The following is a 21,193-nucleotide window of genomic DNA, read 5'->3' as shown; positions in this document are numbered from 1 at the left end:
CCCTCCCCCACACACCTCCTCCACCACACACCCCCCCCCCCCCACACACCATCCCTCCCCCACACTCACCTCTCCCCCCCACACACCCCTCCCCACATACCTCCCTTCCCACACACAGCCCCTCCCCCACCATCCCTCCCGCACACACACCTCCCCCCCCCCACACACCGCCTCCCCCACATACCCCCCCCACCCCCCTCTCCCACACACACACCCCCACACACATCCTCCCCCACACCCATCTCCCCCCACACACTCCCCATTCCCCACACACCCTTCCTCCCCCCATACACCCCCCCTCTCCCCCACAACCCCCCTACACCCACCCTCCTCCACACACACCTCCCTTCCCACACATATCCCCTCCCCACACTCCCCTCCCACACACACACACACACACACACACACACGGCAGAGAGTTTGACCGCCCCCACACCCCCCCCCCCCACACACCATAGCTCCCCAACAACCCCCCTCCCCTCCCCCTCCCTCACACACACCCTCCCCCACACATTTCGCCACACACACCCCACACCCACACACCCACACACCACCCACCCTACCCTACACACACCCCCCCACACACCCCCCCCCCCCCGCACACCCTCCCCCACACATCCACCTCCCCCAGACAGCTCCCCCACACACCCTCCCCTACACACACCCCCTCCCCAAACACACACCCCCCCCCACATAACCCCCCCCCACACACACACACACCCTCCCCCCCCATATCTTCCACCCCCCCCCCCCCCGCATTCCCCACACACTTCCCCTCCACCACACACACTCCCCCAACACACACACCCTCCCCCATACCTCCCACCGCCCACCCACCCCCCGCATCCACCACACACCCCTCCCCTACACACACACCCCCCCCAAACACACACCCTCCCCCCCACATAACCCCCTCCCCCACACACACACACACACCCTCCCCCCCCATATCCCACCCCCCCCCGCATTCCCACACACACTCCCCCTCCACCACACACCTCCCCCCCCCCCACACACACACCCTCCCCCCATACCTCCCCCCCCCACCACCCCCCCCCCCCCCCCCCCCCCCCCCCCGCATCCCCCACACACTCCCCCTCTACGACACACCTCCCTCCCCCACACACAGAACGCTCCTGCCGCTGCGTTGGGGGAACAGGTGAGTGGTGGAATATTGCATTGGGGAATGGATGGCATTGGGGGACGAGGCCTCCCGTGTGATTAAGACCCACGGGTCCCACTTAGTCTAGTACAAACTGAAAACGATAGTAACCCAAAGCTTGGATACCGTGACACGAGCAGTTGGAGGTGCTAGAATCTTGAGCTAAACACAAAGTGCTGGAGTAACTTAATGGGTCAAGCAATATATGTGGAAACGTTGGGTAATTCATCACATTGCTACCAAGAGCCGTCTAAAGACTTCTATGTTCTTCAATATCAAGGGTGGTCTGGTCATTAACAGCTAATCCACATTGCATCCTACCCACACAACGCAAAATGCCATGTAGTCTTTACAATTACTAATTGAAACCTCACAAACAATTACCTAGCTGAACCCGCTCTCTCTGGTCACATAATGCCAAAGATTTCGATCGCTCTAAGAAAAATGCCTCGATATCGAAGCAGATTACACCTCACTGAAACTACGTTCTATATTTTAAAGATCCGCCCACTGTGAATCATCCACAAAGGTTAAACGGTGGCGCCATTAAAAGGTTGTGTGTTTAACTGAGATGATCTAAATGAGAGAGAACGTCATCCAACATTATCCAAATATTCTTCATAAGGTCACCACCTGTTCACATGTCTCAATTCAGTGAAATACTATCTTTACGCACGGAAGGCAAAAGCCTTCGTTCTTAATTAAGGAGGGGGAAGATGCAGTACTCCAAATGCTTGGTATAGACGTGGCAAAATTTAATTAAATTCAATTCATAAGGAATATTAATGAGATAATCTTAATTACTTGCCGCAATCACAATGCTTGCTTGCTTGATTTGTGGATCACTTTAAATGGGACTGGTCAATTCTGAGTGTTCCACATAATTATCGACACAGAAGTATACAAGTTTCAAACTAGGACTGCTAATCTAGAAATTATTCAGTCATCAGTCAATTTGCAGACTGGTCACGTGAAGGAATCCCTCTGTTTTTCAGCGACCCTTCCTAAGCGATGAGTAACCTATAACATTTCTAACGGCCATGCGTAACAAAACAGTGCAGGAGAGAATCTATGGATTCCAAAACACACGAAAGAGAATGTGATTCAGCTGCAGGTTTTTATTTCAACCTGAAACCGAATTATTTATTTCGCTTGTGTTTTGTTGCCGTTGCCCATTTGAAACGCATACCCAGCAAATGGTCGTCAATCATAGGCGAGAAGGTTCTAAATTAGGATAACCCCAATTCCTTTCGGCTCGGGATATAACAGCAACTTGCCAATTCTTAACGTTGCGCATTCCTTTTTTCGATAATACATGATTATATCAATTTTAGATACTGCATATAGGTATGTTACAAAACCTACCTGAATCGTGGCTGAGCATCTGCCCTACCCCGTGTGCGCGATTTTGGCGCTGTTTAGAGGGGGCGGGTTTAAAACGCGATTTTTACTAGGCTGTTGCAATCGAAAACGTTCAGCCTAGTAAATCATTAACGGAAAATCGCTGAAAGACCCCGTCGCAAAAGGTATTATTAGTTTTTATGGCCTTGTATAATAGTTATAGTAGTTTAAAAATCACTCTCTAAACTCGCAACCTCTCGCAGCCCCAGGGTTTTATAAAGCAAACAATTAAAGGTATGTACCTTATTTTTACATTAAATGGGGCTTCTTAAGAACCCTGTGTATAACGTTTTCTATAGCGAGTAGCTCATTTTGGGCTCTTTATATCCCGCAGTATTTTTCTGGGCACTTGAGGGCACAAATCCAGCGCAATGTGAACGTTCTAAACCAGCGCGTTCACAGGAACCCACTAGAAAGCTGATTTAAATTGACTTTAATTTACAGCAATTGAACACTAAATTCCTTCCATTTGGCCTATAAATTGATGTAAATGAGATTTAAAAATCATGTTTTATTGTGAATTATTTGTGAATATTATTTGGACACTTGGGCTATTTAAAAATGTTAATCATTTATTAAGAAATGGATAGATGTTTAGATCTAGTAATTGGTTTGAAATTAGCTACAATTGGGCAAGTAACTAATTATATGCTTTAATTTCAGGTCATCCAAGTAAGATTATTTTATATTTGTTTCAGAATGCTTCAATCTATGATAACTGAAATTTTCATTCAGTTCTCTTAATTTTTAAGAAGGTTATGGGCTTTTGACTGCACACGATCACAGCTTTTTTGTTATGTCCATAAAAAATCAATAGGGAACAAGATGCTAATTTCCGAGTATGAAAATGGCCATAACTTGTTTATTACTTGAGATATGAAAGTGAATTATGTGTCAAATTAAACTTATTGTTATGCTTTATCTGATGGGATAAATTGCAGACTTGATTTTTCAAATCTCAAAATTTTGTAACATTACTACCGCATATTCTCAAGTCTGCAAATAGTAATAACTGCGCTAAACTGTATACAATATATAATACAAATCCATTCGCCCATCTAATTATTCGGGATTTCTTATTAAAATAGCGTGTCTATCTTGGTTAGGTAACTTCGTCGGCGTGGTCGAGTTGGATCGAAACGTTTGTTTCTGTGTTAAATAACAACGCTTCGGCAGGCAATTTAATTGGAAACGTTTATAATTGTGGTGTAGACGTTGCAATCATTTAACAGACTGGGAGCTCCCCTTCTTTGATATTATTCATTCATTAAAAGTTTGAAGGATGGAGATAAAATTCATAAATGATGATAGATTTTTTTGATCAATTTGTAAGAGAAGACATGGGCTATAGAATAGCATAATTGAAATCGGAATGCGGCCGTTCCAATCTCTCTCGTCTGTTCACCATTTTGAAAAATCTTGTCTGACAATTATCTTGCATCCGTTCCTGAACTGATGCGATGATCCTCGACCCCGTAATGTCAATACATCTATCCACAACTAAACTTGCACAGTCCTCTACAGCAGAATATTCCGAAGGTTCACAGCACTGACTGAGATTCGACTGGCAAGGTTTAAGCTGAGAGGAGAAACATTTCACAGGAACCTGAGGGCCACCCTTTTTTTCCATAGAGGATTTAGTTGAGGCAGATACTACCACAGCATTTAAAATACAGTTGGACAGGAAGTAAAGGGACCAAACGGACCTAAATGGGACAAATGGAGACGGGGCATCTTGGCTGACAAGGCTACCTTGCAGGTCCAGTCCTATCCAAAAAAGTCTCCAATTTTAGTACGATGAGCCAATCCCTTGTTTTCAGACGGGGAAACCTGTTACTATATAGTGCAAGCAATGAAACCGTTAAGTCCCCATGAACTCATTCAGACCACATACGATTCTGCACTTTTCAATTATGTCTCTTGTCATCCTTCTTACCATATAACCATATAACAATTACAGCACAGAAACAGGCCATCTCGGCCCTACAAGTCCGTGCCGAACAATTTTTTTCCCCTTAGTCCCACCTGCCTGCATTCATACCATAACCCTCCATTCCCTTCTCATCCATATGCCTATCCAATTTATTTTTAAATGATACCAATGAACCTGCCTCCACCACTTCCACTGGAAGCTCATTCCACACCGCTACCACTCTCTGAGTAAAGAAGTTCCCCCTCATATTACCCCTAAACTTCTGTCCCTTAATTCTGAAGTCATGTCCTCTTGTTTGAATCTTCCCTATTCTCAAAGGGAAAAGCTTGTCCACATCAACTCTGTCTATCCCTCTCATCGTTTTAAAGACCTCTATCAAGTCCCCCCTTAACCTTCTGCGCTCTAGAGAATAAAGACCTAACTTATTCAACCTATCTCTGTAACTTAGTTGTTGAAACCCAGGCAACATTCTAGTAAATCTCCTCTGTACTCTCTCTATTTTGTTGACATCCTTCCTATAATTGGGCAACCAAAATTGTACACCATACTCCAGATTTGGTCTCACCAATGCCTTGTACAATTTTAACATTACATCCCAGCTTCTATACTCAATGCTCTGATTTATAAAGGCTAGCATACCAAAAGGTTTCTTTACCACCCTATCTATATGAGATTCCACCTTCAAGGAACTATGCACGGTTATACCCAGATCCCTCTGTTCAACTGTATTCTTCAATTCCCTACCATTTACCATGTACGTCCTATTTTGATTTGTCCTGCCAAGGTGTAGCACCTCACATTTATCAGCATTAAACTCCATCTGTCATCTTTCAGCCCATTTTTCCAAATGGCCTAAATCACTCTGTAGACTTTGGAAATCCTCTTCATTATCCACAACACCCCCTATCTTGGTATCATCTGCATACTTACTAATCCAATTTACCACAACTTCATCCAGATCATTGATGTACACGACAAACAACAAAGGACCCAACACAGATCCCGGAGGCACCCCACTAGTCACCTGCCTCCAACCCGATAAACAGCCATCCACCATTACCCTCTGGCTTCTCCCATTCAGCCACTGTTGAATCCATCTTGCTATTCCTGCATTTATACCCAACAGTTGAACCTTCTTAACCAACCTTCCATGAGGAACCTTGTCAAAGGCCTTACTAAAGTCCATATAGACAACATCCACTGCCTTACCCTCGTCAATTTCCCTAGTAACCTCTTCAAAAAATTCAAGAAGATTAGTCAAACATGACCTTCCAGGCACAAATCCATGTTGACTGTTCCTAATCAGACCCTGTTTATCTAGATGCTTATATGTATTATCTCTAAGTATCTTTTCCATTAATTTGCCCACCACTGAAGTCAAACTAACAGGTCTATAATTGCTAGGTTTACTCTTAAAACCCTTTTTAAACAATGGAACAACATGCGCAGTACGCCAATCCTCTGGAACTATTCCCGTTTCTAATGACATTTGAAATATTTCTGTCATAGCCACGGCTATTTCTACACTAACTTCCCTCAATGTCCTAGGGAATATCCTGTCAGGACCTGGAGACTTATCCACTTTTATATTTTTCAAAAGTGTCAGTACTTCTTTTACTTTGAACCTCATAGTATCCATAGCTACTCTACTAGTTTCCCTTACGTCACATAATTCAATATCCTTCTCCTTGGTGAATACCGAAGAAAAAAATTATTCAATATCTCCCCCATCTCTTTTGGCTCTGCAGATAACTGTCCACTCTGTCTCTCCAATGGACCAATTTTATCCCTCGTTATCCTTTTGCTATTAATATAGCTGTAGAAATCCTTTGGATTTACTTTCACCTTACTTGCCAAAGCAACCTCATGTCTTCTTTTAGCTTTTCTAATTTCTTTCTTAAGATTCTTTTTACATTCCTTATACTCCTCAAGTACCTCATTTACTTCATGCTGCCTATAATTATTGTAGATCTCCCTCTTTTTCCGAACAAGATGTCCAATTTCTCTTGAAAACCAGGGCTCTTTCCAATTTTTACTGTTTCCTTTCAACCTTAAGAGAAATATAGCTTAAACATGCATTATTCCAACTCTGTGCATCATGTCTGTCATGTGCACCAACTACAAAATATAATGTTGTTTTTCGGACATGCTTTTCCAAACAGCATCTCCGAAAGCAGCGACCTCAACAAGAAAGACAAGGGCAACAGGCACCTGAGAACAACATCAGCTGCAGGTGCCACTCCAACTTGCAAACTACCCTGACTTCGAAATACATCGCTGCCCTTTCATTTTGATTGTGGTTCAAACATCAATGTGGAAAACCTTCAGCAGAAGGACTGCAAAGGTTTAAGACTGTAACGTGCCATGATCAATAATTAGGGATGCCCAATATATGCTAGATTTGTAACACCGCCCAGATATTGAATAATAAATACAGGGATAAAATAATCTTCCATGCGTCAAAACCACCATCTTTTCACATTTTCCTTAGGTACAAATACCCGACACCGACACAATATCACATATGTGGTCTCATCAGGTTCCTTTATCGTAGGAGCAAAATTGTCTCTTCCACGAAAATAATTTCGCCGCAAAGTCAAACAAACAATTTGGTTTTGTAAATTCGTCTTTTTTCTCCATGTTACCATATTCGTAATCACGTACAAGGACTTGCGAGACCAACATCATTCAGATCCCACCATTTAAAATGCACTTGGACTTTCCAATATGGAATGTGTATGTTTTCTGTTAATGGGTACCACAGTATTTTTTTATCTTCCGCTGCTTAGTCCTAGTCTCATCCCAAACGCTGGTTTGACAATGGAGAATGGTAACGGGCCCTCGAGCATATCGGCTATGATTCCCAGTATCACAGGAGAATGAAATAAAATCTATCGAACTAATTTAATCAAAGATCCGCATGGTAGGATATTCTGGAGGGTTGAATCGCCTGGAATCCATGAAAGATAATCGACTGGATATAAAATTGGGTTCATGGAGGAAGCAGTGTGTGATGGTGAAAGGTTGTTTTTTTTCGGATTAGAGGCCTGTGACTAGTTTTAGGTTTCGGTGCAGTGCCCATTGCTGTTTATCATCTTATCAATGATTTGTATGAGGAATTACAAGGCATGATTACCAAGTTTGCATGTGACACTAACGTGGGTGGTATTGCAGAAAGTGAAGATGGTTGTCAAAAATGGCAGCAGGATAATGATCGGTTGGGCAGGTGGGCTGCGAATTGGTTGATGGAATTGAATACAGAGAAGTGAGTGGTATTGCATTTAGTGAAGTCTAACCAGGGCAAGATCTACACAGTGAATGGCAAGGTTCTGATGAGTGTTATATACTAAAGAATGATCTAGGAATGCAGGTACACAGTTCCTTAAAAGTGGCGTTACATGCAGATAATATGGTCAAGATGGCTTTCGGCACATTGGCCTTCATCAGAGTATTGAGTATAGATATTGGGAGGTCATGTTACAGTTGTACAAGACATTGATGAGTCCACATTTATTGTATTGTGTCAGTTTTTGTCACCCTGTTATATGATGTTTGTTAAGCTGGAAATGGTGCAGTAACGATTTACGAGGGTGATGCCAGGGCTAGAGGCCCTGAGGTACATGGACAGGTTGAACAGGCTGGGACTTCATTCCACGGATTGCGACAGGATGAGGGCAGCTTTTATACATAAAATCTGGTAGGCGTATGGAAACCATTGCCAGAGGAGGTAGTTGCGGCAGGTACTCTCACAATATTTAAAAACATTTGGACATGTACATGGATAAGTTATGTTCAGAGGGATATAGGCCAAACGTAGGCAGGTGGGACTAGTGTAGATAGGTCATGTTGGTCGGCGTGGGAAAGTTGGGCAGAAGGGCCTGTTTGCACGCTGTATGACTATGACCCGGTGGCTCTAAATATGCCTAATTAGATAATTTGCATGGAAGTTCCATGACGCTATGACAGTGGCACCAAGAATATATTACGTGGTTCTAATTCGGGCTGCGTGAAGTTTCTCCTGGATCTACGGTTTCCTCCCAGACTCCAAAGACTTACGGGATTGTAGGTTAATTGGCTTGGTATAATTGTAAATGCTCCCTAGTGTGCGTAGGATAATGTAATTATGTGGGGTTCGATGGTCAGAAGGGCCTGTTTCCGCGCTGTATCTCTAAACTAAACTAAACTGAAATTGAAGTTGCACAACAGGAAACACTGAGCGCAATTCCTCTGATGTTCAGCAGAGGCACCATTGCTTTAAGATAGTTTTCTGTTATTACTGGCCCAATCAGTTTGCGTCGCTGTCTACCAATGAGACGTTGATGTGTGGGTGGTGATCCATCTGCCCTCCCCCAAAGCCAAGCGCTGTTCTGTGTGGAGGGAACCAGCACCATTGTTCGTCAGAGGCTCTCAATCAAGTTGAGAGAAGGCAGCGAACACCAAAAAGATTTGCTTTTTGCAAATTACTAGACTTCTTCGTAAAATAAAACTAAAATAAAATGCTTAATGTGGCAAACGGTTTTATGAAGAAATACTGTCTTCCACATAAAAATCGAGGGATGCAAGTTAATCGGCGCATCTGGTAATTATTTATGTGTTCGGTTGTTTGTTCCTGAATGGCCTGGTTACTGAAGAATCGGCCGTCCCAATGGCAAGTTCTTTATCTGTTACTCGTATGTGTATCGGATTTAATCTGTGAGAATATTCGATACTCAATTCCTGAAGAATTAGAGGTCGGAGCCGTTGTCGGAAATATTGCCTCGGATCTGGGATTACATGCAAAATATCTGTTGCAGCGAAGATTTCAAATATTAAGCGATAGCAAAAGGCAGCACATTGATGTGAATATAAACACTGGGAATTTATTCATAAAGGAAAAGATCGACCGGGAGCAGCTTTGTGAACAAAGCCTCACGTGCGTTTTGATACTGGAGGCAGTTCTTGAAGATCCGCTGACGCTCTATCGTGTAGAGATTGAGATTCTTGATGTAAATGACAATGCACCTGTTTTCCTGAGAAGCGAGATAAATCTTGAAATATCAGAGATCACTGTGGCAGGAACGTCCTTTCCGCTCCAGAGCGCACTAGACCCGGACGCGGGAACCAACGGTGTGCGCTTTTACAAACTGAATCCGAATGAGCATTTCGCATTGAAATTCTTGCCAGGCGGTGAGCAAAATGGCACCCCCGAGCTCGTATTGGAACGGGCCCTTGATAGAGAGCAACAAGCCGTTCACCAGCTAACACTGACCGCGTCTGATGACGGGAATCCGCAAAAGGTTGGAACCAGCCATATTAAAATTACTGTCGTGGATGTGAACGACAACGCCCCTGTTTGCCAACCGAACGTGCAACAAGTTTCAGTAGCCGAAAACGTCCCCCCTAATACCTCCGTGGTGAAAGTAACTGCCGTGGATTTGGACGAAGGCTTAAGCGGTGAGTTAATATATTCATTCAATGTTCATACTCCTGAAAAAGTGCGGAAGGTATTTAGCTTGGATTCATTAACAGGAGAAATGACAGTAATTGGTAACGTGGACTTTGAAGAAACAGAAATGTATCAAATTTCAGTGCAAGCCAAGGATAGGGGGTCGAATCCATTATTAGCATACTGCAAGGTTGTGGTCCTGGTTACAGATGTTAACGATAACAGTCCTGAAATGATGCTAACCACGATGGCAGGCACTGTAGCTGAGAATATAGGCACACATACCACAATAGCTCTTCTCAGAGTTTCCGACAGGGATTCTGAAAATTCGGCGGATATTTTTTGTGGCATCACCAAAGGTATCCCCTTTAAGCTTAACAAATTAAATAGCTATTACACGTTAGTCACCGACGGTGAGTTAGACCGTGAGATGGTGCCAGAATACAACATTACTATAATATGTACTGATTCAGGCTCTCCTCCATTGTCGACCAGCAAAACCCTCCATGTTCTTGTCACTGATATAAATGACAACGCCCCAGGATTCACCCAACCTTCCTTCACAGTGTATGTGAAAGAAAATAATGCCGTGGGTGCTTCAATTGGTTCTGCGTCAGCCATCGATCCAGATTCCAAAGAAAACGGACAGATTAAGTTCCTTATTTTAGATAAGTTGATCAATGGCTTGCCTGCATCTACTTTCGTCTCCATAAACGCTGCCAGTGGTGTAATCTTTGCGGAAAGGTCGTTTGATTTTGAGCAACTGAAACGGATTAATCTCCACGTGCAAGCAGTGGATGCTGGAATTCCTCCACTGTTCAATAACGTGACCGTCAACGTGATAATTCTCGACCAAAACGACAATCCTCCTTTGATCGTGTCACCTGTACCAAATAAAGGCACAGGAATTGAAGACACGATACCTCGATCTGCAGACTCTGGCTACTTGGTTGCAAAAGTGATGGCCACTGATCTCGATTCTAGCCAAAATGCGCAACTTTCCTATCAGCTTACTCAGCCCACTGATGACAGTCTGTTTACTGTGTCTCCAAACACGGGAGAAATTTGGACAATTCGCCGCTTTCGGCACAAAGATCCAGCTAAGCAAAAACTCGTCGTTATTGTAAAGGACAAAGGAACTCCACCCCTTTCATCCACTGTCACGATTACTGTATTGGTGCAAGACGATTATGCAGAAAACGCATCCAATTTAGACAGAGATGAAATGCCTGGTCAATGGCAATATGACATGAAATTTTATTTGATTATTGCATTTGGCTCAGCCTCCTTCGCATTCCTCGTGGCAATTACAATTCTTGGCATTATGGTGCAGAAAGGTAGGACTCAGAAGAGTAAATCATGTTGCTGTTGGGACATTAGCAACTTCTCGAGAAGAAGCTCGCTTCAGGGAATTCAAAAGGCTAGTGTGAATCTTCAAGTGCCTGTCAATTACGCAGATGTTTACCAGAGAGAGACTCTCTCGAAACCATTTCGCTATGAAGTCTGTTCTGATCCAGCTATAAAGGATTTCATGCTCTTAAAGTACCATGATACTTCTACGCCCTGGATAAGTAACACGAATGGTCCTCATCCTTCTGACAAACATATACTGTCTGCAAGCTCTACGAACAAGGATCCAACTGAATTTAATGAGGTAAGTTCTATTAACAGGCGCTTAAACGTGTAACGTTCATCAAGTACTTTAAAGTGTATCATAATGCAACAATTAACGCCCTGGACCTGTACAAGGAGAAACTTGGATATCCTAAAATGAGCATGTGAAAATGTCTTCAATTACACTAAACCAAGGTTAAAGAAAAAATAGAGTATGCTGTGTAAACGTGCTGATTAAACAGGAGGAACTCCTAAATTCAACAGATTATTAACTTTCTAAATATAATTTAAGACATGACACCAACTGTCTTTACGCAATCAAACTAATCGCCATATATTTGACAAAATGTTTAACATTGAAATGCAACGTACCCATAGTCTGGTGCAGAATTCAGCAGACTAGGTGGACTCAGGAACATAAACGTAGGGGCTGGCCGTCCGCTTGGACAGTTTAGGCCGCTCGCGGACACTATGGACCATGCCTGTGCTCTGCTGTTCTGTGCTCTGCTGTCCACCTAGAAGCATTTGGCTCTTATTTCACATTTGATGCGCTTCTGGTTCATGTCAGACTATGGCATGAACATAGCCGTGAGATCTCAGTCAAGACCAGTAAACTGTTGAATAACCCCCTGGTGATTTCATTGCGACCCTATGATTCAAAACACATCTTTGCGATATTGTTACCTAGTAATAAGAGCGAAGTACATTGAATTAAATGGACGGTGTAATGTACCGATGATATTCAGCCCACGGGTAATTTACTTGCTGCCAAATTAAAATGTAGATGAAGGAATAGTATTATACACAAATTAGTTATCTCTGCGGATCAGACTGACGCAACGGAAGAAGGCAATAGTCCGCCACCTAAGGAGAATCGGAGTACAGACATTTGATAACATTGGAAACCGTACATTACTGTATATTTAGGACCATGACAGATACGCACAGGTCCTAGTTGGATTTCACAGATTATGAAAGCAAACGCGAATAATAGTGGGTAGGAGTGGGCAGTTTACATGTAATGACAAAACGTCACGTGGGGATATGATTCAATTGTACTCATTGATCTCTAAAACGAGTTGAGGTGGTGGGTGCAGTTCCAATTCGAAACATATTTTCTCAAGTTCAAGTAACTTGGGAAAAATAGCGACGAAAATACATGAGGTGTAACTGAGCTGGTTGGAAAGGCCTCCCATTCAGTTGCGCTCAACTCTGCTCCAGCTTTTCCATTTCCATTCGCCCAAAGATTATTTAGAATCATAGAATAACAATAAAATCACCCGGTGTTCATTAAATGAATTTGTGGTCTTGACTGAAGCCACACACAGTCGTGTTGAACCGCAACAGCCCACAAAGTGAGTTAATAATCAAATGCTTTGTCATAGGAGTTGAACCGCAACAGCCCACAAAGTGAGTTAATAATCAAATGCTTTGTCATGGAAGTATGGATATATATAGCAGAGTTACGTCTCTTATCTTCCACCCATGCCAATATGTTACATATTATACCACAAGCTTTTATTATCTGCAATAACTTTTGATGTAGCCTCATATCAACACCTTTTGGGAATCTAAGCCTAGTACAACCACGTTAATCACGGCCAATTTGGTTTCTTCGCCAACCTGCAGTAACTCAGCCAACATTATCTATTCAAATGTACCTGGTATCCCGCAATCAAGTATTTAGTGAGCCGAGGTCAGCAGAGATCAGCTATGATTAAAAATACAAATTCCAGCATCAGCAGTTTCTTGTATCGCTATCATTACACGCAGTTCTGCCACAACGCGTATTTGCATAACACGAATTAGATACAACGCGATTGGAGAATCAGGAAGTACTTTATGTATTACATGGAAACATGGGTTATAAAACGATCGTAAAATGGAGAACCATTTAAGGGCTATCTTGAAATTGATAAGCAGAAAACAAATCCACCTTGGAAATCTATCCTACACAATCCTATTATAGGAGCGGGACCTGTATATTGAACATCGGGGCAAGCTGGTATGGCCGAACACCTTCACCTGCTGCTATTTTCTCCTGTTCTTGTACTGCATGATCCGACCAGAATCCCTTGCCAACTATCTTGTACTTTCCACACAGGCAACACAGTTGAAAATTGTTCGTAAAGTGTTTCAACGTTAGAACATCTTAGTGGATTCGATCCCGATTTTCAAAATTATAGCGGCAATATTCTAAGAATTAGAACCCGCATCTAGCCGTCGATTATTTTTATCCATGCATTTATTTAGCTAATCTTTATTGGCCCCGTGGCAAAAAAAATCGTGGCTCAGATTCTAATCCTGAAATTTTTCCCTTGAGGTTCATAAGGTCGTAAGTGATAAGAGCAGAATTAGGCCATTCTGGCAATCAATTCGACTCTGCCGTTCAATCATGGCTGATCTATCTCTCCCTCCTAATTCTATTGTCCGGCGTTCTCCCCATAACCCCTGACACCGTACTAATTTAGAATCTATCTATCTCTGCATTAAATTTATCAATTTACTTGACCTCTAGATCCTTCTGTGGCAAAGAATTCAACATATTCAGCGTTCTCTGATTAAAGAAATTCCTCCTCATCTCCTTCCCAAATGAAAACCCTTTAATTCTGAGGTTATGATTTTTGGCCCAAGACTCTCCCACTAATAGAAACATCCTCTCCACTTCCACTCTATGCAAGCCTTTCACCATTCGGTGAATTTCAATGAACCCCCCTCACCCTTCTAAACTCCAGCTACAGGCCCAGTGCGGTCAAATGTTTATCATATAACATATAACAACCATATAACAATTAAAGCACGTAAGCAGGCCATCTCGGCCTTTCTAGTCCGTGCCGAACACTTATTCTCCCCTAGTCCATATAACCAATATGTTAACCCACATTCTTGGGATCATTGTTGTAAACCTCCTCTTGACCCTCTCCAGAGGCAGAACATCCTTCCTCAGATTTGGTGGCCAAAATTGCTCACAATACCCCAAAAGCGGCCTGACCTGCGTCTTTTAGAGCCTCAGCATTACATCCCTGTTTTTGTATTCTAGCCCTCTTGAATTAAATCCCAGCATTGCGTTTGCCTTCCTTACTACCGCAAGTTAACTGTTACTGAATCTTGCACCATCACTGCCAAGTCCCTTTGCATCTCCAATTTATGGATTATCTCCCCATTTAGGAAATACTCTATGCCTTTATTCCTGCTACCAAAATGCATGACTCCACACTTGTACAGCGGGGTAATATTGGCAATTTTCCAATCGTCTGGAATCACTATTAATGTTGCCACAATCTCTAAACCCATCTCTTTCCGAAACTTAGCGTGCAGTCCATCCGGTCCAGTTCACATTCCCTTCAACCTTTTCAGCTTCCCAAGCATCTTCACCTTAGTAATAGCCACTCCACCAACTTCCACCCCCCAACTGTCTTGAATTTCAGGTACATTGGTGGTGTCTTCCACTGATGCAAAAAAAGTTATTCAATTCCTCTGCCATTTCTTTATTCCCCATTATCACTTCCCCTGCATCATTTCCAACGGTCCAACGTTCACTCTTGTCTCCTTATTACTATTTATATAACTGAATAATCTCTTACTGTCCTCTTTCATATGATTGGCTAGCTTACCTTCGGATTTAATCTTTCCTCTCCGCATTGCCTTTTTAGTTGCCTTCTGTTATTCTTTAAAAGCTTCCCAATCCCCTGGTTTCCCACTAATCTCTGCAATGTTTTATACCTTCACTGTTAGTTTTGTACTGTCCTTGATGTCCCTTATCAGCTACGGTCGCCCCATTCTCTCCTTAGAATCTTTCTACCTATTTTCAATGTAAAGATCCTACACCTTCCAACCTATTCCCAGAAATTCCTGTCATTCGTCTTCCATCGTCATTCCTGCTCGGTTCCTTCCCACTCAACTTTGGCCAGCTCCTTCCTCATGCATCTGTAATCTCATTTGCTCAGCTGTAATACCGTCACATCTGATTTCATATTCTCCCTTTCAAATTGCAGCTTAAATCTTATAATATTGTGGTCGTTACCTCCTAATGATTAGTTTACTTTGAGTTCCCTTATCAAATCTGGTTCATTGCACAACACTAAATCCAGAATAACATTTTCCCTGGCATGTTCCGCAACAAACTGCTCCAAGATACCATCTCGGAAGCACTCGACAAATCCCGTTCTTGGAGTCCAGCACCAACCTAATTTACCCGGTCTACCAGCATATTGAAATAACTTGTACCCTATATCCTGGCTACTGTTTGGGGACCTGTAAACAACTTCCCTTAGGGTATTTTAATCCGTGCAATTTTACAGCTTTATCCAATGACTCTACATCTTCTGATGCTATGTCATCCCTTGCTAAAGACCGAATTTCATTCCTTACCAGCAGAGCTACCCCATCCCTTCTGCCCACCCATCTGTCTTTCGAATAGGACGTATAACCTTGACGTATAACCTTGGTTCTGCTCATTAATTTGAGGCTTGACCATACATTAGCTATACAGTAGCACTTTCTGCATTTTGGCTAAGTCACCGACCTTTACAGAAAACGAGGGGAATTGATTTTTAATTTCCCTTGTAAATCCCCGTCCAATACCGATTATTATTGCGAATGCTGACACTAATCAGATGTCATGCGGTTCTGGACATTTCATCCTCGCCACGGCGAACAGAGTCAACACATTCCACGAATAGATTATTGTTATGTCCTCGCACTCATTTGAAAGGCTTCCTTTGGCATGCTGTCATATTCATTTATGTCGTCCACCATGCAGCTCGCACAAGTATCTCAAATATTTGGAGGCTCCTCCACTCTTCTCGCTTGGGTTCTCTATAGATGACATGTCCTTGGGAGGACATGTCATGACATGACATGAACAGATGACATGATATGTCCTTGTGGGGTTCCATTAAGAAAAATATCATGGCAATTTAAGCGTATATTAGGAGCATTGTATTATTATAAGAGGAGTATTATAAGATCCGCCGTGGTAGAAAGGTAAAAAAAGCTAAAGTATCTCTCTCCTCCACTCTCTCGCTTGGGGTCTCTCTGACTCTCTCTCTCATCTCAGATCTCTCCTCTCCATCTCTCTCTCTCTCTCTCTCTCTCTCTCTCTCTCTCTCTCTCTCTCTCTCTCTCTCTCACACACACACACACACACACACACACACACACACACACACATACACACACACACACATATATATATATATATATATATATATATATATATCCCGCTGTGTGACCTCGCAGCTTTCCTCACAGACCGCCAGCAACATTGGTGTAATCTGCAAACTTCCTAACCAACCCGTCCATATTTACGCATTTATGTATAAGCTACAGAATGAGATTGGACAGAGTTGGGTTGTTTTCTATTGAATGCTGGGGGGTTTGGAGAGACCTGATAGAAATATGTAATATGATAAGAGGCATAGATAAGCGAGTTAGTCAGAACATTTTTCCAGGATGGAAAAAATCGAATACTAGAGGTCATTGCTTTAATGTCTGGGGCCATGGTTTAAAAGAGATGTGCGGGGCAACGTTTTGGCACAGAGCATGGTGAATGCCTGGAATGCGCTGCCATGGTTGGTCGTTGAGGTACATATGATAGTGGCATTCAAGAGGCTTTGGATAGGCATATAGATATGGAGGGAATCGATATATATATATGAATTATGCGCGAATAGATAAGATATGGTGTTGGCGTCATGTTCGGCACAGGGTGTGTGGGCTGCGGAGCCTGTGCTGCACTGTTATGTTCTATGTTCTATGGTTTCAGCGATAATTTGGTAAATTCTACCGAACATAGCTTCCAATAGATAGAGAGTAATGAAGGAGGAATGTTATTTTCTGGCAGAACGTCGAGATGAGCAATGCTTACTATATGCTTTAGTCGGAGGGTGGTTAATCTGTGGAATGAGTTGCCACAGACGGCTGTTCAGGCCAGGTCAACGATATTTTTGAGGCGGTGATTGACATAATCTTGTTAAGTTAGGGTATCAGGGGTTATGCGGGAGAATAGGTTTGAAAGAGAAACATAGATCCGCCACGATTGAATAGCGGAGTGGACTTGATGGGCGGAATGGCCTGATTCTCGTCCCAGCCCGTGTGAACTTATGAAACGTGTTACAGGCAGAATGAGAGTGACAGACGTTGGAGAATGGAGTTGCGAAGGACTTAGAAGTATTCATAAATTCAGAAAGGCGGCAAGTGCTGTACATTTGCCTTTCACAGAGTTGCCTTTGGTTCTCTTGAGTCACTGAAGCAAATATCCATTATTTTTCATCTCAAATTTCAGTTAACATTAACATAACAATATTATCATCATCGTTGTTGTTATTATTATTATTATTATTATTATTATTATTATTATTATTATTATTATTATTATTATTATTATTATTATTATTATTATTATTATTATCATATTATTAGTTCTGAGTGTGGAAAATTAAACATGCTGATATTTATTCTCCGCTCATCATAATTTTCTCCTTCTGCAATGGCACTGGGCCATCTCGTTGAAACGATGTTGAGTTTAATATTGGTCAAATTTTCATGGCGAGGAAAGTAGGAATCATTGGCCTAAGTAAAATAATCAATTATTAACGTTTTAGTATTTCTGAATAGCAAAGGTCAGCAATTATCAATAAACACATCTATTCCAGTGTATCCAGTGGGCTCCCAAACTGTCGTCAGTTCCAGAGAAGTTGGGTTGGAAATGGAACCAGAATGAAAGGCTTATTAGTTAGTGCTGTTGGGAATGGTTTAAACTAATTTGGCAAAACTAATTGGAAACCCAGTGTTTGGATCGGGGGCATGTTCAGTCAAATATAGAAGGTAAGTTAAGTCATTCCAGTGGCATTATAGGCCTGGCGTGATAATTAACAATGAAGGAAATATGGTAATATTGCATCAACTTTAATTCAAGGGTCGAAGACAAGAATGTGAGGCACAATAATATTGGGCATTGATTAGCACACCGAAATAAGTTAACTATCATAGTTATGTTTGAAAAAAAAAAGCGGGGGATGTAACTCAACATTTCACAGTATCGAATCTTAAGGTGTGTTTCATACGCCTACTACCATGGTATGGAAGGAGAGCATAGTAGAGGATTCTTCCAATGAGACCACATGTGCAGAGGTTAGAGAGAATAAAACTCTGTGCTGGCAACACACTGCGGGTCACAGTACAGTCAGTTGGATATAGCGAAACAGAGATTTAACGATGATATGGTTATGGGAGCAGCGTCTTAAAAAAAAATCCTAATATCAAATGGGATCATTTTACTATGGAAGGAATATAGAAAGTCTGTTTTTAATCTATTTCCACGAGATCCTTATGGGCGTGTATGTAGATGACACAACCAGACAAAAGGCAATACTGAAACTTATCTTAGGGAATGGTATTGTTGATGGTAACCATAGATCTGTATGTTTCAAGATAGTCTTGGAAATAGACAGGAATGGTTTGGCTAATGAGAGCTTGAATTGGGTGAGACGGATTCCAATATTACACGATAGGACCTGGTAACAATAGACTTGGAGCAGTTACTTTCAGGTGCATTTATATCCGCCAAGTCATACAAAAGTGAAATAATGAGATTTCAGGGCCCCAGTGTATCCATGAGAGAGAAATATAAATGCAGGAAATACAAGGAATCCACATTTCAAGGGATGTCGAGGAATGGATGATGATAAACGATGAAGTGTACGAAAAGTATAGCGAGCTGAAAATTGGGAGAGCCTTCAGGAACGCTAAAATATGCGTTCGTGTAAGTGACAGGCAGTGAGAGCCTTGGTTGTGGAGTTTAAAGTTAGCGTCAGTGTATTAAAAATAATTTAGAAAGGCAAAGAGGGAACAGGAAATATAACTGGCTGAAAAGGTTAAAAATAATTAAAATGCATGTATAAATACTTGAAAGACATACGGGTCAGCAAAGGAGGAGATTGCCGAGGCACGGTAGACATTTTTACATCTCTGCAGGAAACATGCAGATTCGCGGAGGACAGAATGCACGGTAACTTTATTCAGGAAGAACAATAGAAATACAATACAATACAGATTTATTACAATACAATACAGTACAATACACATTCATTCGTCATATGCACCAACTACGATACAGTGAAACGAAGTTGCCACGCAGCGATACAATTGAAAAAAGAACGCACAATACACAATAGAATTTAACAATAAACATCCACCACAGCATTCTTCACTGTGGTGGAAGGCAACAAAATTCAGTCAGTCCTCTCCTCCTTTGTTCACCCCTGGTCGGGGCCATGAACCCTCCGTAGTCGCCGCTACGACGGCCAGATGTATAGGCCCTCTCGTCGGGATGATGGAAACTCCGACGTCTGGACGGTCGAACACACTCCGCGGCTTCAGGATGTTATAGGCCGCAGACGGGCGGTCGGAGCTCTTCTTCGGTGATCCCCGCCAAAGGATCCCAGTCTCCGGATGGTAATAAGTCCACGCCACGCCCGCGACTAGAAGCTCCGCAGACCACAGCCCCATGATGCCAAAGTCACCAGGAGCACTCATTTCTGACGACACCGGCAAGGGTTTCGCCCCACTCTCCAATGGAAAAGTCCACGCTGCGCCCACTGCTGAAGCTCTGGGCCCGACTACGGGAAAGGCCGCTCCAATTCCTGCTGGCCGCGAGAGGCGAGGCGGAGAAGTGACATGGTAAAGTTGCCTTTCCGTCAAGGAAATGACTGAAACACGTTTTCCCTCTTTTCTCCCCCACCACCCCCACATAAGACATACCGAGCGACACTAAAACAAACATTTGGACATACTACAAAAAACAAAAAAAGTCGAAATAACGAACACGCTTCTGGCAGGACAGCCGACTCGCAGCGCCCTCAACCCACCAAAATACGGCCGTATTTACACGCCATTAGACTAAGTGCAGTGACAAGAAAGTCTATTGTAAAGAAAGAACTGAGGCAAAGGATTACTTTACACTTGCAAAGTCAGGAACTAATCATAGACTTTTAATATGGCTTTGTTTGGAAGAAAATGCATTGGCGATGGCAGCATGGTTGATGTAGTGTTTTTGGACATGAGGTTCCACGAAGGATGTTGGTCTAAAATGTACGGGCCCATGGGATCCAATGCAATTGGATCAAATACCTAGCTTTATATTAGGAGGCAGAGCGTGATGATGGAGTGTTGTATTTTGCAGTGGAAGCGTGTGGCCAAAGGTGTACCAAGTGAATAATTGCTAGAAACGTTTCAGATTAGTTTATACTTTATGCAATAGGGATATGAACAGTACAGGTCTATATGATTCGTTCCACGTGCACTGAGATAAAGTATAAAGCATCGTTCCTGTACAATTCAGGCAAATTATACCAACAAATAAGAGCAACAAGGTAGCGCACGAGAGTAAAATGTTTTTTTTTTAAGTCAGGATTTGGCATTATTGCTACAAAGAAAGTGCAGATGAAAAGGGCTTAAGCTATAACGAAGTAGACTAAGATCAAAAAATCATCCGTAGCCAATGAAGATTCCGGTCAAGAGTCTGAATGTGGAGGTTCATTCTTTCCAGCTATTGTCTCATCTGTCCGACGGGAGAACAGATAAGAGAGAATGATCAAATTCCACTGGTATTTGGTATACCGCTGCTTTACTGAGGCAGCGTGAGGAATAGGTAGCG

At 42.5% G+C, this 21,193-nt stretch overlaps 1 protein-coding gene across 2 annotated transcripts in view; it reads left to right on the top strand.

The window, feature by feature from the left end:
* The window catches only part of LOC129701513 (protocadherin-10-like), a 105,631-nt gene that overhangs the window by 63,856 nt on the left and 20,582 nt on the right, over positions 1–21,193 (top strand). The window contains exon 1 of one of the 2 annotated variants that reach the window (XM_055642762.1): positions 6,744–11,575. The exons of the other annotated variant lie outside the window; for it this stretch is intronic. Coding sequence (XP_055498737.1) covers positions 9,110–11,575 — 2,466 coding nt within the window. The 5' untranslated portion in view covers positions 6,744–9,109. Of the gene's footprint in view, positions 1–6,743; positions 11,576–21,193 lie in introns of those variants that run through there. 2 annotated transcript variants of the gene reach the window in all.

Source organism: Leucoraja erinacea, chromosome 11 (genome assembly GCF_028641065.1).
Source record: "Leucoraja erinacea ecotype New England chromosome 11, Leri_hhj_1, whole genome shotgun sequence".
NCBI lineage: Eukaryota > Metazoa > Chordata > Chondrichthyes > Rajiformes > Rajidae > Leucoraja > Leucoraja erinaceus.
Note: the sequence above shows the minus strand (reverse complement) of the source record. Positions and strands in the feature narration are given on the sequence as shown.